Raw genomic sequence first — 16,948 nt, forward strand, 5'->3', positions numbered from 1 at the left:
GCCAGGCTGGGTGCTGGGGAATGCTCCCTTGCCTCACTTGGACCTACAAAACCAGCCGGAACTTATGCAGAGGATGGGGGGCAGGGGCTTATCCCTGCTGGGGGAAACCGCTGTCCCCAAGGGGAAGGGGGGCAGCAAGTGTCCATGGCACAGTGAGGGTGGGTTAGCCCCACGCATGCCCTGGGCATCTTGCCCTAGCTGGGGCTGGGCACCTTGGAGCGCAGGAGCCCCCCAGTGCCACCCCAGGGCTGGGCGAGCTGGGGGGTGCTCCATGGGGGGTGGGGGGGGAACCTCTGCCTCCCAGCCTCCAGCTGGAGGTGGCAGGCAGGGCTGGCCCCCACGCCCACATCCCACTGGATGCTGAAACTGCCCCATCTCATGGTCATTTCTGGCCCCCCCGAACCTGGCCCCACAAACCCCGCAAACTTTTGAAACTTTTATTAAATACAAAAACCCCGGTCTCTACGACCGAACGCTGCATTCAACGTACGCTGAAAAAAAGGGTCAGACATTCAAATGTACAAAAGTCGCCGGTGCCCCCCCTGCCCTGGCGTGCTGCCCTGCTCCCAACCCCACTGCTCCCGGCCCCCCGCGGGGTGTGGGGGGTGCTGGGGCTCCCAGTCCCATGGAGAGGCATGGGGCGCCCGCCCTGCACGGCCCCGGCCTCTCCTGCCTGCAGCTCCTCTGACCCAGGCCTGGAAGGGGAAAGCCAGAGAAAAGGGAGACCTCGATGGTCCCCAAGCCGCCTGTGGGGCACCCACCGCTGGAGGGAGCTGTGGTGCAGCCCTCCCCACCAGCCTCTGCCAAGAGGGGCTGAGGGGGTTCAAATGAGCCCCATCCCCCCCCAAAGCGGGGAGGGCAGGTGAGGGCAGGCACAGGCAGGGGCTGCACACGCACACAGCATCTGCCTTTGGGGGGGGGATGGCATATGGCTGCCACCCCCCAGCCCTGGGGAAACTGAGGCACAGCGAGGGGCGTTCGCTAACCCGAGGTCTCTGTTTAGCAGAGCTGAGGCGGGGCCCGGCTCTAAGCACCAGACTAAAGCAGAGGAAGACAGCGAGCCACGTCTGTGTGCCCAGCAGTGCAGGCAGCACCCAGCTGGGGTGGCACCGTCCTGCCTGCTCGGGGGGGGGCCTGGGCTGCTCCCGCCCCCGGCCAGGGCAGCAGCAGCTCCAGCGCTGGCGAAGGGGGAAGCCTGCACCCCGCTTCTTGCAGCGCTGGTGGGGACCCCCCCCCCCCCAGCTCTTCCAGAGCAGCAGGATCTCACCCTCCCTGCCCAGGGTGCAGGCAGGAGCTGGCATGGGCAGGGGGCTCCTCGCCAGGGCTGGGGCTACCCCCTCCCTTTGTGCCGGGAGCCACACGTGGGGCGGCCGGGCTCGTCCGCCAACACACCGAGTATGGGGCGGGGGTCCTGCAAACACACTCGTGGGGACAGGGGGGACAGAGAAATCCTGGGGACCGAGGGGTGGGCTGGGGGGCAGCCGTCTCTGGAAGGCAGCAGAGTAGGCAGAAAACATCCCCATCCAGTCCTGGCTCTCGAGCTGGGGCAAAACCCGCTGTGCCCAGCCAGCCTGGACACAGAGCTGGCTCCCGGCGGCTCTGCCGGCGGCGTGAGCACTAGCCCCGGGCCAGGCGGGGGGGCGGCCTGCCAATCTCCACCGTGATGTTGGTGTACATGGGCTGGCGCGAGACCTCCACCAGCCGGTACTGCAGTGAGCTGATCCCATCCCGCTTCATCGTCATTTTGGTGTTCTGGATCTTGGTGAATCTGGTGGAAAGGGGAGCGGGATGAAGCGGGGGGGGGCCAGGGGCTTGCCGTGGTGCCAGGCCTCCGCAGGGGCGAGCAGAGCAGTGGAGCCGGCAGCCGGAGAAGGCCCAGTGATAGCCCGGCGTCCCGGCTGACCCGGTCCCTGCGGCTCACTCACCTCTGCGGGTTGGGCTCGTTGTGTTTATCGCGTTCATGCTTGATCATGCGGTACCTCCCGATGCGGATGTCGGGCCTTGATACCTTCATGCCGTTCAGGGAGATGCTGGGGGCCAGGAGCAGGGCGGGGATCAGTGTGAGGGCACCAGGGTGGGACATTCCCCAGCCCAGAGACCTCCCGAGTCAGCCCCCAGCCCAAATAAACCTGTCCCTGGTTAAACAGGGCTGCGCCAAGCCAAGATGAGCAAAGCCAGACCACGGCCGGGCCAGTGCCACAACTGAGAGTGCCGCATGCCCCAAGCACCGCTCCCGCTCCAGCTCCGCAGGCCAGCAGCTGCAGTCAGCCTGCACCGAGCACACGCTGCTATCCGTCCGTCCCTCCCTCCGCAGCCCCTGCCCTTTACATTCTCCAAATGCCGGTGCCCAGCCCTTCCCTTGGGGCCCTCCCCACACATCAAGGGTTGCCTGAAGCTCTCCCAGAGCTTCACACGCTGCTTGTTCCCCACTCTGAGCCCACCCCGGATGGAAACCGCAACTGTGCCACCCTGCCCGTGGCACCTGCAAGGGGTGTTTTGCTCGCCTGGCCATTACGAGCTGGCTGTGCACCACTGGCCATGCACTTCTCCTCTGGGCAGCACCTTGGGGAAAACCGTGGGAAATGAGGCAGCAGCCGTCCGGCTCCAGCACCCAATGTGGGGTGCATGCGGGGGGATTCGGCTCCAGCTCTACATGTGGCTGTGCTGCAGCCTGCCGGCTGCCAGCAGAAATGCCTGTTTGGCTGCTGAACAGCCGCCACCAAGACGCTTCCAAGTTTTGCATCCCAGCCCTGGCCTGGAGCAGAGCCCGCAGGCGCGCTGCCCCAGTGGCACAGCTCATATCATGGCAGGAAGGAGCTGGGCCCCACCGCACCAGTGGGGTTTGGCCACAAGGAAGGTACGTGGGTGCTCCACGGTCCCCCAACACCCTGGGGGGGTCCAGTTCTATCCATGAGGGTCAGCAATCCTCAAGTTGGAGGGTAATTAAATTCCTCCCCACCATGTGGCATGCCCTGTGCACATCCCCTGCAAAACCAGGAGCCCTGACGCTAGCGAGGGTGCTGGGTTGGTGCTCAGCAGGGAGCCCCCAGCACACCCGAACCAGCCAGTGCTGGCAAGGGGTTGGCACCTACCGGTTAAAGATGTCATCGTCCTCTCCTCCCCAGCCCCAGTACTCGTTGGGAAAGCCATTGATCTTCAGGAACTGGGACTTGCTTAGCCCAGAGACGCCACCGAAGTAGCCGGCATAGGGCAGCCTGCAGGTTGACAGCAAACAGGTCAGCCCCATGGACAGGTAAGGATGGGGTTCAGCCCCACGGGGATCCCCAGGGACAAACACCAGCCCTCCCCCATGTCACCCTCCCACCCAGGTCTCTGTGCCCTCTCCCATCCCACGTCCACAATTTGAGCCCCAGGTGACAACCGAGGTTGGTGGCCCCCGTGTCATCCCAGCGAGGCCACCCCAGCCCTGCCCAGACGGAAACGCTCCAGGTCCCCAAGGCACCCACCTGAACCCAAACTTGTCCATGCCAACAGCAAAGTGCCGTGGCTGCTCGTAGCAGCGATAGAGGTTGCGGTCGTCCATGGGGATGAGGTCCACGTCGCTGAAGATGAAGCAGTCATACTCCTCATCATCCTTGAGCGCCTCCAGGAACCCCACGTTGAGCAGCTTGGCCCGGTTGAAGGTGTCCTCGCCAAACTGCAAGGCAGAGCTCAGTGATGCCTGCCTGGCCACCGCGGCCCTGCCATGCCCTCGCCCCTGCCCCGCCTCACCTGGTTGATGATGTAGATGCCATAAGCCACCTTCTGCCGGCGCAGGATGGGGTGCAGGTAGTGCAGCCAGTACTTGAGGTGGTGCTCGCGGTGCCGGAAGGGGATGAGGATGGCCACCTTCTGCCGGGGCAGGCAGTCGGGGGGGGTGTACTTGCCACCCTGGCGCACGTCGGGGTTCTCCCGCTGCACCCGCTCCATGCTCATGGGAGAGCTGAACTCGATAAGCAGGCGCCCAACTGCAAAAGGGAGGGCAGGGTGATGCCCGCAGGACGGGACATTGTCAGGGTCATGGTCACCTGCCGCTCCCGGCCAGGCTGGCAGAGCAAACAGCGAGGGGGACCTGCAAGGGGGACTGGCACTGCCGAGGGCAGAGGACGCCCAAAACCTTTCCCAAACAGGGCTAGAGAGACTGGTCAAGCCGCTAACAAAACCTGAAACCAGCTTTCCTGCTACCAGTTCCAGACTGGGGTTTCTCCATTGCTCCATGCCTGGGGACCACCAGGAAGCCGTGCCCAGGGCCCACGGGACGAGGATGCCACCCACGGGCACCCACCTCAGCCCCATGCTCGGAGCCAGAGCCCAACTCCCCCCCCCCCCGCTCACTCCACATGTCTCACCCAAGCCGGGAGGTGTCTCCTGGCAGGGCTGCAAGGGCTTCTCGGTGGCAGACTGGTTGGTGCTGGGCTTGGCGCTGGGGGACGGGCCCTCAGCGCCGGCCGGCCCGTAGCTGGGGACGGTGCTGTTGGGGCGGGAGGAGTTGGAGAAGGGGTGGGTGCGCGAGACATTCCTGGCGTTGAAGCGGCTGAAGAAGTCCAGGTGCTGCGCGTAGACATCGAAGTAGAGGATCATGATGATGACGAAGTGGAGCAGGCAGAGCAGCAGCACAGCCTTGCAAATCCTTTCCAGGGTCACCCCCAAGAGCAGCCTGGTCATCTTCCGGGCACGGGCAGGCAGACATGTGCGCTCAGCAGGGCAGGGGGGCGGCTCCAGCCACAGTCCCGATCCTGCCAAGATACCCCATGCTCAGGACACTGCGAGCCTGAGCCCCCAACCCCAGCCCGAACAACGCTGGTGCAGTGGGAGCAGCGCAGGCCTGATGCAGAGGTGATGGGCTTGCACGTCGGTATGCCAGAGAGCACCCTGGGGTGGATGCTGCGCTCAGACCCCTGCTCTGAAGGCACAGCCGTGAAGACGCAGGAGGTCCCCAGCCCCACGCAGCAAGTCTCCTCCCTGCTTTCTAAGGCCAAGGCCAGGCCAGACCCACTCCCCGTCCCCATCACCCCCCCAGGCAGGGGACAGGGATACCCCCACAGGTGCTGCAAAGAGCCTCTGTGGAAGCTGGCCCCTTGGAGAAGGTCATGCTCTCCAAAAACGCAGCCAGTTTAGGGCATCCCAAGGGCACTGTGGGTCCCCCCACCAGCAAACCGTTTCCGAGGCACCCCATTTCCCTGCTCCCCATCCCACCCTTCCCGCAGTAGCACCGATGCGAGCACCATGCTGTCGGGGGCCCTCCTCGGGGCGCCCTGCGGGGCGAGTAGCTGCGTGGCAGACACCGAGTGGAGCCGAGCAGGACATCCCGGCCCCTGGGGTGGGGGTCCCAGCCATGTCCAGGGGGGTCTAGCTTACAGCCAGCAGCGTGGATCGTCTCTCCTCCTGCTGCTGGTAGTGAGGTTCCCCAGGACGGCGGGAGCCGCCGGGAGCCAGGGTCCCCTTATCTCGCACATGACACCTGGAGCTGGGCCAGAGCCCTGCCGGGAAGGCAGCTGGGAGAGTCACCAGAGCGCCCCAGCTGAGCCAAACTGTCCGGCCCTTCCCAGCCCCGCCACTGCTGGGGCTCGGCCTGCAGCATGGCCGTGCACCCCAGTACCTGCCCTAGTCCCTGCCCCAGTCCCCGCTCTCAGGGAAGCCGCTAGGACAGGGCAAGGCAACTGCATGGGACAAGCATGGGAGGTCCACAAGGCCCTGGGGACCCTGGGACAGGCCAGTGCCACTGCAGGGACCCCTGGGGGACCCTGACGGCCAGGGAACTGCAGCAGGACCCCCTGGCAGGAGCGCAGCTAGGACCCGAGGGTGCTGGCAACTGGCCCAGGGCTTGGGGCCAGCCCACCGGCAGCTGCCAGCCCTGGCCAGTGGGGCCCCCCGGGGAGCCGCAGGGCACTGGAGCCGGCAGTGACGGCAGCACTGGCCGGCAGCAGGGATCGGAGTCGAGGTGCGAAGCAGGACCCCCCCCGCCCAACCCCACTCTGGTTGCCCTCTCCCAGCTGCAGGGCTGACCCCGGCAGGCAGCAGGGTACAGGCAGGAGCCCACCGCAGGCAGGGAGGTACTGGAAAAGGCTCTGGGCCCAATGCCCCAACTGTGTCCACCCTCTCTCTCTGCAGGATGCAGAGTGGGGTCCCCACGGGCAGGGGTCTCCTGGCATGCGCCAGCACCCCAACCCCTCACCCAGACTTTTTTCTAGAAAGTGACCCTCTGGAGAAAAGCCAGCTTTGCCGTTATCTCCCAAACCTTCTCAAAGTCACGGTGCCCTGTCACCCAGCACAGCCCTTGACATAGGGACCTGCCTGCCCCCAGTGCTTGCCAAAAACCCTCCCCAAAAAATCCTCGCAGCAGGTAGCACATGGAGCAGCGGCGTCTGGACAGCCAGGCAGTGAGGTAAGTGCTAGGGAAAAATAAGAGCAGGTTTTAGGGTCCCTTTAGCAGGGCGGTCCACAAGGCAAATAGAGAGTGATGCTCGACGGGAACAAAAGCGAAGCACTCCATCGAACGGTGGCCACAGGATGCCACGAACGCGAGTGGGCTTAAAAACACCCGCTTAAGCGGGGGGCTACGAAATGTGATGTCATCTCCCCCCATCGCAGCACCTTCGCAGGGTGCGAGAGACCAAAAGCAACGTGGGGCTGGGGAGCCTGTCCCCAGGGATTCACCCCCAGCGCCATGGGGCTGGTGATGCTCGTTTTGGAGGGGATGCTCGTCCCTATGGGCTCTATCCTTCTTCCCGCAGGACATCCCTGGGCCGGGAGGAGGGAGGCGCGGGGGGAAACCGATGGCCCCGGCCGGGGCCATCGGTTTCCCCCCGCGCCTCCCTCCTCCCGGCCAACAGCAGGGCGAGGGGGCACATTCGGCACAACTAACCCCCCTCCCCCCTCCCCCCCAATTTTTCCCAGACCCCAACACATAGAAAAACTTATTAAAAAAACGAGAAACAACCTCAAAAAGAGCCTTTTTTTCCCCCGCCGGGGCGGTGCCATCCAGAAGTGCCCGGAATCGCGTCCCCCGGGTCGCCTCCCGGGCCTCCCCCACCCGGCCAGGCCTGTCCGCGCCGCTCCACTCACCGCGGCCTCGGGGCTGCCGCGCCGCCCCGGCGCCGGTCAGCGACCCCCGCCGCCTCCTCCTTCTCTTCCTCTTCTTCCTCCTCCAGCCCCGGCCGCCGGCCCGCGGGCTCCCATGCCCGGGGCTGCGGGGGGGGCCCTGCCGGCCGGGCCGCCGCACCACCGAGAGCCGCAGGGAGACGGGGCCGCGCCCGCACGCCGGCTCCGCCCGCCGCCGCCGCCGCACCGGGCGGGGCCGCCGCCGACCGACCGCCCCGCGCTCCGGGACCGCGCTGTCGCCGGGCGAGGGCAGCCCCGCGGGGACCGGGACCCCACGGATGGGGACACCCCCCCCCCCCCCCCGGGGTGCTCGCTGCCCCCACCCCGAAACGTTCAGCCCTTGCGAGCGCCGCACCGGGAACCCTCCGAGCACCCCCCCGGCGACACAGGGACGGGGTCATTCCGTGTTTCTGTCTCCCCTCCTTCCCGCTGCGTTTCGGGCAGCGCTTTCACGGACCCACTCAGGGCGAATCCCGCGTCCCCGAGCGTTGGTGCTAGCTCAGCACCCGTCGCAACCTATTTGTGGCTCCTTTCCACACCCCCCCCCCCCGCCTTTCCACCTTTCATTGCTAGGAAACACCGAGCATTTCACTTTCCCTAACACAACGGTATCAGCGGAAGATCTCGGGCTGGTCCCACCACGAGTAATTTTTGCATTGTCCACTGTCTCTCCCTCCTTGCCAACCACCCCGTGGCATTTGTGCCCATTTTGAGGAGCCCCTGTCCCCCAAAGCCCGTCCTCGTGCCCCGTGCCTGGCCGCTCACCAGAGCGAGGGCTTTCCCTCTTCCCCACGGCAGCTCCCTTCAGAAAACAACAATACAGCAGAGAGCGGAGCAGCACCCAACCAGCCCAGCCCTGCTCCAGCCCCGCAAGCGAGCCCTCCTGAAAGCTGTCCAACTTCTGCCTCCAGCTCTTGGTTCCGCTCTTCAGCGGGTAGCATTCCCCCCGTGAGTACTTACACGCAGTCACCAGATCATCTTCCAACTCCTGCTGCTCCTAAATGAGACAAGGTGCAAGATGCTGGAGCCCTGCTTAAGCTTTCTCCATGCTTGAGCAGCAGGTATTTAGCACAGCCAAGTCCTAGAACCCAAGCAGACGCACCTAGAACAAGGAAGCGCAGGGCACGCTCACCTCACCACCACCGGCTGCAGGAGGCAGGCCGTGGGCCACCGTGAGACCCGCCCTGGTGGCTCTTGTGTCCTCACGAGGGGCCTGTGAGCAAATTCAGAGCCTGTTCCCTGGCCAAAGCTCTGATACACACAGGCGGGATTTGGAGGGCAGAAAAGCACCTCGCAGAGGAAGATTTCTAACAGTGGATTTCTACCAAGCCAAGGCAGGGCAGGGCAAGACCCATCCCCGAAAGACAAGTGGGTGAGTCTTTCAAGACAGTTGTTAACCAGGAAGACGATTAACCCATAGAACAGCTTCTCTACCACCAGTGCAGGTTCTCCAAGCCCAGGCATCTCCTTCCTGAATGTAGCCCCGCGAGTTCAGCATGGGTCCAACGAGATGGCCCTGCAGCTCCCAGGGGCTTCAGCTGCCTCTGGCCTGCAGCAGCGGCAATGCGAGAGGTCAAGGGTACAGCCCTCGTGCAGGACAGGCAAAACTCTGCCCACACCTGACACCCTTTCTTCTGAGGGGGCCAGGGCCCAGCTTGTGTCCCTGCTGTTACGTGGGGCACACAGAGCTCCCGTCGCAGCCTCCAGCCCTAGAGGACATCCAGCAGAGCTAGCAGGAACAGTGGCTCGGTTTGCCCCAGCAGTCTTCCCACACCCAGGGCTGAAACACACTGCTGTCCCAAAATGCACGGGATAATGCGGAGCAGAGCCAGGAGACTGGCAGAGCTCAGAGGCGCCGTGCAGAGGCAGCTGCCCTAGCCCAAGGGCAAAAAATCAGCAGGCGTGAACCGTTCCCTGGCTCCAGCAGTCCCACCGCTACCCCAGCCTGTTGCATCCTGATGGGAAGAGAGAAGGGCAGCTCCAGGCATGCATCCGCTCTGACGCAGCACTAACAGCACAAGGGATCAATCCTTCTCCTACAAAGGTGTACTGGCAGCACAGCAGGATGAGGGCCTTCTGCTGGATACAGCAGACTGCAGAAGCATTGGCTCCAGGCTCTCTGCAGAGCAGAGGCAGCAGGACCTTGTTCTTCCCTTCCCCCAAGCAGCAGATGAGCTGCAGGCCCAGCTGTCCACAGCCGGCTTCTCCACGCTGTATTCCCCACAGCCAGGGAGAGGGAAGCAGAGCCAGCACAAAGCATCCCCACTCCTGGGACCTCTGCCAGGGCCCCCCTGGGACAGAGGGGCACTGCAGACTGGAGAGCCCCAGCACCCAGCAGCCCCCAACCAACAGTCACACAAGGGAGTTGCTGGCTGGAGGACAGCCTTCAGAGGGGCAAAAGCTTTGCTCCTTTGCCCTTCTGGTGCTGCCCAGCTGCACAATGGGGCTACGGACACAGTCTACACTCCCTCTGCATTAAACTATCTGGATGGGAGCCAAAAGGCCCAAACCAGCTTGTGCCTGTGCCTCCAGCATGCCTCGCATGGGGCAGCGCCAGCACTGGCAGGAGCCTGGCAGAGGCGGTGCTGAGCTGCCTGCTCCAGCAGCCTCTTACCTGTTCCAGGCTGCAAAGTAGAGCTCCAGTGTTCCCACAGCCCCAAGAGGGCAGGCAGCCTCTTGCAGGCTGAGCAGGCAGCAGGGCTAACCTCACACAGGGAGGGCACCAGCAGGGTCCTGGGGCAGGACAGGGACTTTGCCAGAGGCACAGAGGGGAATCTCCAAGCAAGGGGTCAGCCCAAATCAGCACTTGCTCTCTGCAAGCCTCCCCAGCATGCGTAGGGCAGAGGAAGAGCTGCATCCTTGGACGAGAACCATATTTATTTCACGGACACAGAATTGCACTGGTGGTCGATTTTACACACACCGGGAACACGCAGCAGCAGCAGGGCCCCGCGGGCTGGCCCAGGCCACTGGGGGCAGAATTCACACAAATTTGTTTCTTCTGAGGGGCCGACTGATCGGCAGGACTGGGCTCTACACAGCCGCACTCCCGCCACCGGGCAGCTCCCGCCCCAATCAAGGCTAGAAACATTAAATAAGTATATACAGCACCTCTTGGGGCAGGCTGGAACGGGCTGGGTGCGACAGGGCTCAGTTGCCCATTTTTACTTTAGATGTCTAGAAAGAAAGAAGAGAGGTTAGGCCGTGCCCCACAAACCCCAGCCCAGCACCCCAGTCCCACCCAAGCACCCCGGGACACTCCAGAAGCTGCAGACAGCTTATCAGCCCCACCGATAAGACATGAGCATCACATAGGTTGCACCCAAGGTGACACCGTCTGTGACAGTTGCTCAGAGGGGCCATCAAAAGAGTTCGCACTGCTGCAAATAGGCATGGTACGCTGTGGGGAGAGCTGTGCCACCCCAAACCTTGCGAGCAGCCTCCCCATCCCAATGAAGAGGATTGTGCTGGAGTCCAGGTGTGTCTCCCTGGAGCTGAAGAGCACCCAGGGTGACAGGCATCTGGTGCTCACATAAGCCTGGTAGCCCCAGGAGGAAGGTACCTGCAGGATAGCAACGATGACCCCAAACAGCCCTATGGCACTGCCAAAGATCTCCACAATCAGGATCTTGACAAAGAGGCTGGCATTCTGGGCATCAGCCAAGGCAGCCCCGCTGCCCACGATGCCCACGCAGACCCCACAGAAGAGATTGCATAACCCCACGGTCAGGCCAGCCCCAAACATGGAAAAACCTGTGAGAGAGGAAAACTGCAAGAGCAGGGGGTAAACCCCTTCTACCTGCACCCCAGGCATGCTGCAGCAGCTCTGCCTTGAGGTGACAGAAGACCCAGAGCTGCCAAGCACCAGCAGCATCCTCCTGTCTGGGGAGCAGGAACACTCCAAGGTGTGCCCCAGCTCCCGCAGCGCCAGGCCAGCAGAGGTGACAGCAATCTGCTGCCGCCTGAGGGAGGAGCAGTGCTGCTGCTGGGCAGCACAGCACAGCTGGGTGCAGGAGGGCCTTGAGAAGGTTAACTAAAAAGCTGCTTTTTGGCAGAAGAGTCACATGGCCTTCAGACACCTGCAGCAGGCCACTGCCGGTCAGAAGGTGGATGTCAGGGTGTGGCAATGCTCACACCGACTGGCACCAGGGACCAAGCAGTCCTTACCTGCGTGGTAGTTCCTGGCTCCAATTGCCTCTGGAGTGACTGCAGAGAAAGGCTGAGAGAAGGAAAGCACAGGGCCTGGGTTAGTGGCAAGTCCCTGGTTTCTGGGACAGGTACCTGTCCCTGATACAGCAGCCACATTTTGGCCAGAACTGGCCCCTGACTCCATGTCCCTGGGTGGCTTCATGACACCTGCCTTGTGCATGCTCCCCCAACCCACTCTTCAGTGTGGACAGGGGTCACCACACAGACCATCACCCCAGGGACTCCCAGGGGCACAACAGTGTCCAAAGTCCCCACAGGGCCACCGCTCATAACACTGGCCCATGCCCGGCTGCCCATCCCCACCACGGCCCTGAGGCCAGCGCAGGGCTAGCAGGGCAGCCCAGGTCCTCCCATACCTCAGCCATGTTACTGATGACGATTGCCATGATGATCCCGTAAATGGCCACAGCCTCACAGAAAATGATGCTGTGGGAGAAAAGCAAAGTCTGAGCACAGTGTCCCAGGCTCTGCCCCACCCCAAGCAGCCCCCACCACTTCATGCCCAGCCAGCCAGCCAGCAGCCACCCACAGCCACATTTGACCCTGTCCCACTGCTGCCAAGGGCGGAAAGGCAGTCTAGCCTACCCACTGTTTTCCTCTCAAACAAGGGGGAGCTGCCAAACATGAAAGCTGGGTGCTGGTCGTGCTGTGCCACCGAAGTAAGCTGTAATGGCCCTGTGGGAAGCAGGCCCAGGGAGCCCTACCCTCCACCAGCCCCCTTCTGCTCCTTCAGGGAAGGGCTGTGCAAGGTCTGGACAGGGGAACCCTTGCCTGGGTCAGGAAGTGTGATCTCAGGGTGTTTTGAGCACACTGGGCTCATTCACTGCATGATATCACACAATGACTCGTCAAAGCAGCACTATGGCTCCTTTAGGGCTCTTTGTTTTGAAAGCAAAGAGCATCAGCAGGTCAGTGAGGAACAGTCTGCCAGCAGCACCCAGCTAGAGGCAAGACAGGAGCCTCTGCACTGGGCTGGAACCTGCGCTGCTCAGGCACGGCATGAACACTAACCCCAGGTCTGTGCTTACCTGACCAGGTTCTTGGTTTTGATCCGAGGGGCTTTGACTCCACCACCGATGATGCTGGAACCTGTGATGTAAATCCCCCTGTGGCAGACAAGGGTGGTTGGTGGAGGGTCTGGCACTCGCAGAAGGATTCAATAGGGAAACCAGGATCTTCCAGCTGAGCAAAGAATTGGGCATGCAGCTGGGGGACACTGCAGACTTAGCCTGTCCACCCCCAGGGTACAAGTGGTCCCAAGCTCCACCACCTACACCAACAGAACTGCTGGGGCACAAGAGCCATCACTGCACGGCCTGGACTCCGGGGGTACAGCTTCTAGAGAGCCAGGGACATCCCTGCCTCTCCACTGCCATTGCAGGCTGCAAGGTGGTCTGCCTAGACCCCCCCATGAGCCCAGCAACCTGGCCCCACTGCTGTGGTGACCCACAGAGCTCCACACCCCTGCATGGACACACTGTTCTGCCCTTGCCCTGCTGTGGGGAAACCACAGTGTGTACAGAGCTACCGAGGTGGGACAGCAGGAGCCCGCTGAAGAGCCAGCCCCACTCACCAGGCAGCTCCCACCACGGACAGGGAGATGGCCAGGCCAATGCCCAGGTTGGACCACATGAAGGGCGAGGTCTCCGTCAGGAACCTGAAGAAGAAGTGCCCCGAATTAGCACACAGACTGACCCCCCCCCTAGTCATGGGGCACAGCCCCAAAACAGGTACCCCCCTACCCGATCATGCAGCCCAAGATGGGTTGGGCATTGCCAGACAGTGGGACACCAGAGCCTCTCTCTGCCAGCCAGCAACCCAGGACCCTCACCTGCATGGACCAAGACCTTCCTCCCAAACCCTCACTGTGAAGGTGAAGCCTGGGCTGGGAGAGGGGGTGGGAAGGGCAGTGATGGCTGCACCAGGACCCTGTATGGAGCCAGCCACAAGGGCTGCATCTATCCCACCTCATGGGGAGTAGAGGCCCCGCTCACTGTAGCTCTTGCTGCTCTACAATGCAGGGACTACTGCCCGTCACTCAAAAGCACGTGCTATTCCCTGCAGGCACTACTAACACTGCCCACCTCCTCCCACAGTCCTGAGGATGCTGGTATTTACAGGGAACTCACCAGGCCACATCAAAGCGGAAGCCCAGGTCAAATATTGTGTAGCAGATCCCTGGAAAGCAAGAGTGACATGGGAACCTTCAGACAGGCACCAGCTACCAGCCCAGCGTTGCCATTTCCTCCCCTACCTGCGAAGCCCCAGGTCAGAGGCCCCAGGGCACAGCACAGTATGTAGGAGGGTTACTGGGAGGACTGGCTCAGGCGTGTAGAGCTGTGGGGTAGGGTGCCCCCCCAGCAAAGTCCCATCCCAGTGATCCCAGCACTCCCACATCATCGCAGGACAGACAGCCCAGACTTGTGATATTCCCAGACGCCATCTCAGTCTTTGCTTAGAAGAGGATTATGGTGGTTGTTGTACCCATTTTCTGTTCCCTAACCCTGCTGAGCACGCACAGGCCATGCTGGGCTACAGGGGCTCAAGGGCAACCCACAGCCCTGTGTCCCAGCATCATCTCCATCCACAACACCCAATGGTTCACCTCCACTGGAGAGCCACGGCATCGGATGACCATCTGTGAGGTCTTCTCTCTCACAGGGAAGGTGAGAGGAGCAATGCTGTGTGCCCTGACTGACCATCACATGCTGCTCTGTCACCATCTCACCAGGGTCTGTGTGGCTCACCCGTAGCCCATCAACATCAGAAGCTGCAGCTGCCCCCCAGCACCCCCCTCTCCAAGGCTGTGGACGTTCCAAGACGTGCCTGCCGTCCGCAGCGTTTCTCCCAGGGTTAGTTATTTCCAGAGAAATTTGTACTCCAACACAGGCAGGAGACACCAAAGCGCAGCCCTGAGAAACCCAGAAAAGCCCTTCCTTTCTACGGAGGGATTACAAGGACAGCTTGCCCTGCTGTACCCCGAGTGCTCCTCTCTCTTGTTGAATCGCAGCTGGGAGTCACATCCAGCAGCCCTGTGCAGCCCAAGCACATGCAGAGGTGCTCACACCAAAATCCAGCCTTGCTCTGAGCTTCTGAGCAGGAAACATGGCTGCAGACCAGAAGAGACACTTGCTCTTTGCATGCCTCACAGTGTGCAGCTGGAAAAGAGAGGATGACCTGGCCTTAAGGAACAGATAAGCACAGGCAGTGTGGCACTGTCTGTTTCACACCAGATAAAGAGGGGGAAGGGACAGGCTCTACTGACTGGAGCCACTGGCTGTGTGACACAGACCCGCTGTACAGCTGGGAAAAAGTTGAAAGTGGAGGCTTCTGAAATACTTAAAAGCAGCAAAGAGGTCACTGCACACATCCCGCTGCTCCCTTCTCCCCAGAGTCACAGCCTGGAGGCAGAGGGTGATGGCAAGCCAGCAATGCGCCTGGCAGCAATATGGGGGCAAGACTGCGTGCCCCAGGTCACAGAAGCCGCTCCCTGCCCATGGCCAAGACCTGCAGGAGGACTTATCCTACGGGAGGGCCTCAGTGTTGCAGCGTAGGGAGACCCGCCAGCCTCACAGAGCAGAGATGTCCCTGTTGTCCCTATGGGATAAACCCCTCCACGTGCAACTCGGGGCTCAGCACCCTGTGTACCGGGAGAACATACAAGCACTGCCAGGCAAGCCAGCCCTGAAATGGGAAGTGGTAACGCTAGTCACTCCTCCCACCCACAGTATCGAGGTGCCCCGCTTCTGTGCAGAAACACACGCAAATGAAGAACGGTGCCGCCACAGCCAGGGAGCACAGAGGGAGGCCACATCCCAGCCCACACGCCTGGCGACCTTCAGGGATGATCTCTATGGTACTGGGACTAGCTGGTCTGTGACTTGTGTTTTGGCTTTGCTGCTTGGCTGGCAGAGCATAAACTGAACCCAGCCAGCCTCAGCTGCCCCCACTCCCCAGGAGTGGTAAGGAAGAGCTACAACCAGCTCAGGGCAGATCCTCAGGGCACCTTCCATCTCTTCATGAGCAGGTGTAGCCTTGGATTCATATACAAAAGAAACAGGGCAAAGGACGCTTTCCTGTGAGCTCTGGCTCCCAGCCCTGCAGCCAGAAGGACAGAAAAAGAGTCTTCTCTTGCTTCTGGCAAGAAGACTGGAGCACCAAAGCAGGGCTCAGGACAAGGAGGGAAAGCGTAGAGGCACCACCGCAACATTGTGCAGAGTAAGACTGTTTCCTGCTCATGCCTTCCCCAAAAAGGGATTGCAACAGGGCAGGGGAAGTTAAGGGCATCTGGGCTCAGTTTGTTGAGATTTTCCGACAGTCTCAAGTTTGCAGCATGGATCTGCGCTGGCATGAGCCACATGATTCAGAAATCCCAGTAAGGCAGCCCTGGGCTTGGCACTGGGTTCATCAGGCTCTGGAAACACGAGGGAGTGAGACACCCTTCACTTCTGACTCGGTCTCTCCCCTCACCCAAAAGCCGAGGTGAGGTGACGCAAGGTCTCCCTAGCCTCCGCCTGGCTTGCGGTCACTTCACTCTGCGCTGAAAGAGGAAATAACCAGCAGCTCCAGCACAAAATCTTCCCACTACTCCTTGGGCATTAAATCCATCCTCAGTGCTGCTGAGCCCAATGCCATCAGCAGCAGAGCCTGGGCTGCGACAAGCTGCAACATAGCCATGCACCAGCTCTGCAATCATTTGGACCAACTTGCATGTTTCCTTATGCTGCCACAGCTTGGCAAAGAGGGAGGGCGATCTCCTCCGTCCAGGAAATATCAACTGTCACAGCCTGAAAAACCAGGCACCTGCCTTCACCTCCCCTGATCTGCCAAATCCAAACACAACCCTCCACTGGCGCCAGCACCTTTCCACTCTCACACACACAGACAAGCAAATCAACTCCTCAAGCCGGGCAGGCTCCCAGCGCTGAAAGCTGCGCGTCCAACGGCAGCTGACGGTTACACAGCGCTGCTGGGGCTCCAAACCCTCCGAGGGAGCAGCTCAAAGCACCCGGGGGGGGGGGGGGTACATCCAGGCTGAGGAGCCCCACAGCAGCGCTCCCGGTGCCATGGCAGGCCACGGGCCAGCCCTCCTGCTTCTGCCCGTGAGCAGCTCACCACACCGGGGGACCGACAACGTTGCACCCCCTCGAACCCCCGCCTTCCTTTTCCACGCCACAGCACCCCCCCACTCCCCGCCAGCCCTCCTCCGGCAAGGGAGCAGCCAGCACGGACGCAAGCCCGAACGCCGGTCTCCCCCGAACGCCCACCGCCCCCTCTGCCCGGCCCCGTGACCCCCAGCCCCTCCGCCCCCGCCCCCGGTCCCGGCGCTGACCGACGCCCAGCAGCGTGGTCCAGAAGGCGAGGCCGAGCCCCGAGTAGAGCAACGCGAGCCCCGTCATGGCAGCAGCGGCGCGGGACGGAGCGGAGCGAGCGGGCCGGCCGAGGGGGAGCGCGTCACCTGACCCGCGCGGGACACGTGAGCGGAACCGCAGCGCCCGAGCGGAAATAGCGTAACCGCTTTCACCGCGCCCGCTCATTGGCTGGCCGGCATGACAGCCGCCAGAGAACTACGTAGACCGTAAGGCACCGCGACGAGCGCTTCTTGCCATTGGCTGTCCTTCCCTGCTCCGCCCTGCCG

The 16,948-nt window shown here is 62.2% G+C and overlaps 2 protein-coding genes across 2 annotated transcripts; both read right to left on the reverse strand.

The window, feature by feature from the left end:
- Positions 1-491: 491 nt before the first annotated feature.
- B4GALT2 (beta-1,4-galactosyltransferase 2) lies at positions 492-7,270 on the reverse strand. Its single transcript, XM_049808806.1, has 7 exons — positions 7,066-7,270; positions 4,350-4,736; positions 3,733-3,968; positions 3,468-3,658; positions 3,093-3,215; positions 1,926-2,030; positions 492-1,768 (listed from the first exon to the last, which is right to left on the reverse strand). The coding sequence occupies exons 2-7, from the start codon at positions 4,663-4,665 to the stop codon at positions 1,618-1,620; spliced, it is 1,122 nt and encodes a 373-aa protein (XP_049664763.1). The 5' UTR covers positions 4,666-4,736; positions 7,066-7,270; the 3' UTR covers positions 492-1,617.
- Positions 7,271-9,957: 2,687 nt separating this feature from the next.
- ATP6V0B (ATPase H+ transporting V0 subunit b) lies at positions 9,958-16,798 on the reverse strand. Its single transcript, XM_049808813.1, has 8 exons — positions 16,643-16,798; positions 13,440-13,488; positions 12,884-12,967; positions 12,339-12,416; positions 11,667-11,736; positions 11,269-11,320; positions 10,664-10,854; positions 9,958-10,278 (listed from the first exon to the last, which is right to left on the reverse strand). Exons 1-8 carry the CDS (start codon positions 16,707-16,709, stop codon positions 10,252-10,254), a joined length of 618 nt encoding a protein of 205 aa, XP_049664770.1. The 5' UTR covers positions 16,710-16,798; the 3' UTR covers positions 9,958-10,251.
- Between the last annotated feature and the right edge of the window lie 150 nt (positions 16,799-16,948).

The sequence above is a fragment of the Accipiter gentilis genome, chromosome 8 (assembly GCF_929443795.1).
Source record: "Accipiter gentilis chromosome 8, bAccGen1.1, whole genome shotgun sequence".
NCBI lineage: Eukaryota > Metazoa > Chordata > Aves > Accipitriformes > Accipitridae > Astur > Astur gentilis.

Excerpts from the sequence above, each read along its gene's own strand:
- B4GALT2 (XM_049808806.1), bottom strand. The coding sequence starts at position 4,665 with ATGACCAGGCTGCTCTTGGGGGTGACCCTGGAAAGGATTTGCAAGGCT. Across the intron at positions 3,659-3,732 it reads GCATCTACATCATCAACCAG|TTTGGCGAGGACACCTTCAA; the intron begins GTGAGGCGGGGC and ends TCTGCCTTGCAG. Across the intron at positions 1,769-1,925 it reads AACGAGCCCAACCCGCAGAG|ATTCACCAAGATCCAGAACA; the intron begins GTGAGTGAGCCG and ends CCTTTCCACCAG.
- ATP6V0B (XM_049808813.1), bottom strand. The coding sequence starts at position 16,709 with ATGACGGGGCTCGCGTTGCTCTACTCGGGGCTCGGCCTCGCCTTCTGG. Across the intron at positions 12,417-12,883 it reads TCCGTGGTGGGAGCTGCCTG|GGGGATTTACATCACAGGTT; the intron begins GTGAGTGGGGCT and ends TGTCTGCCACAG. Across the intron at positions 10,855-11,268 it reads AGCCAGGAACTACCACGCAG|GTTTTTCCATGTTTGGGGCT; the intron begins GTAAGGACTGCT and ends CCTCTCTCACAG.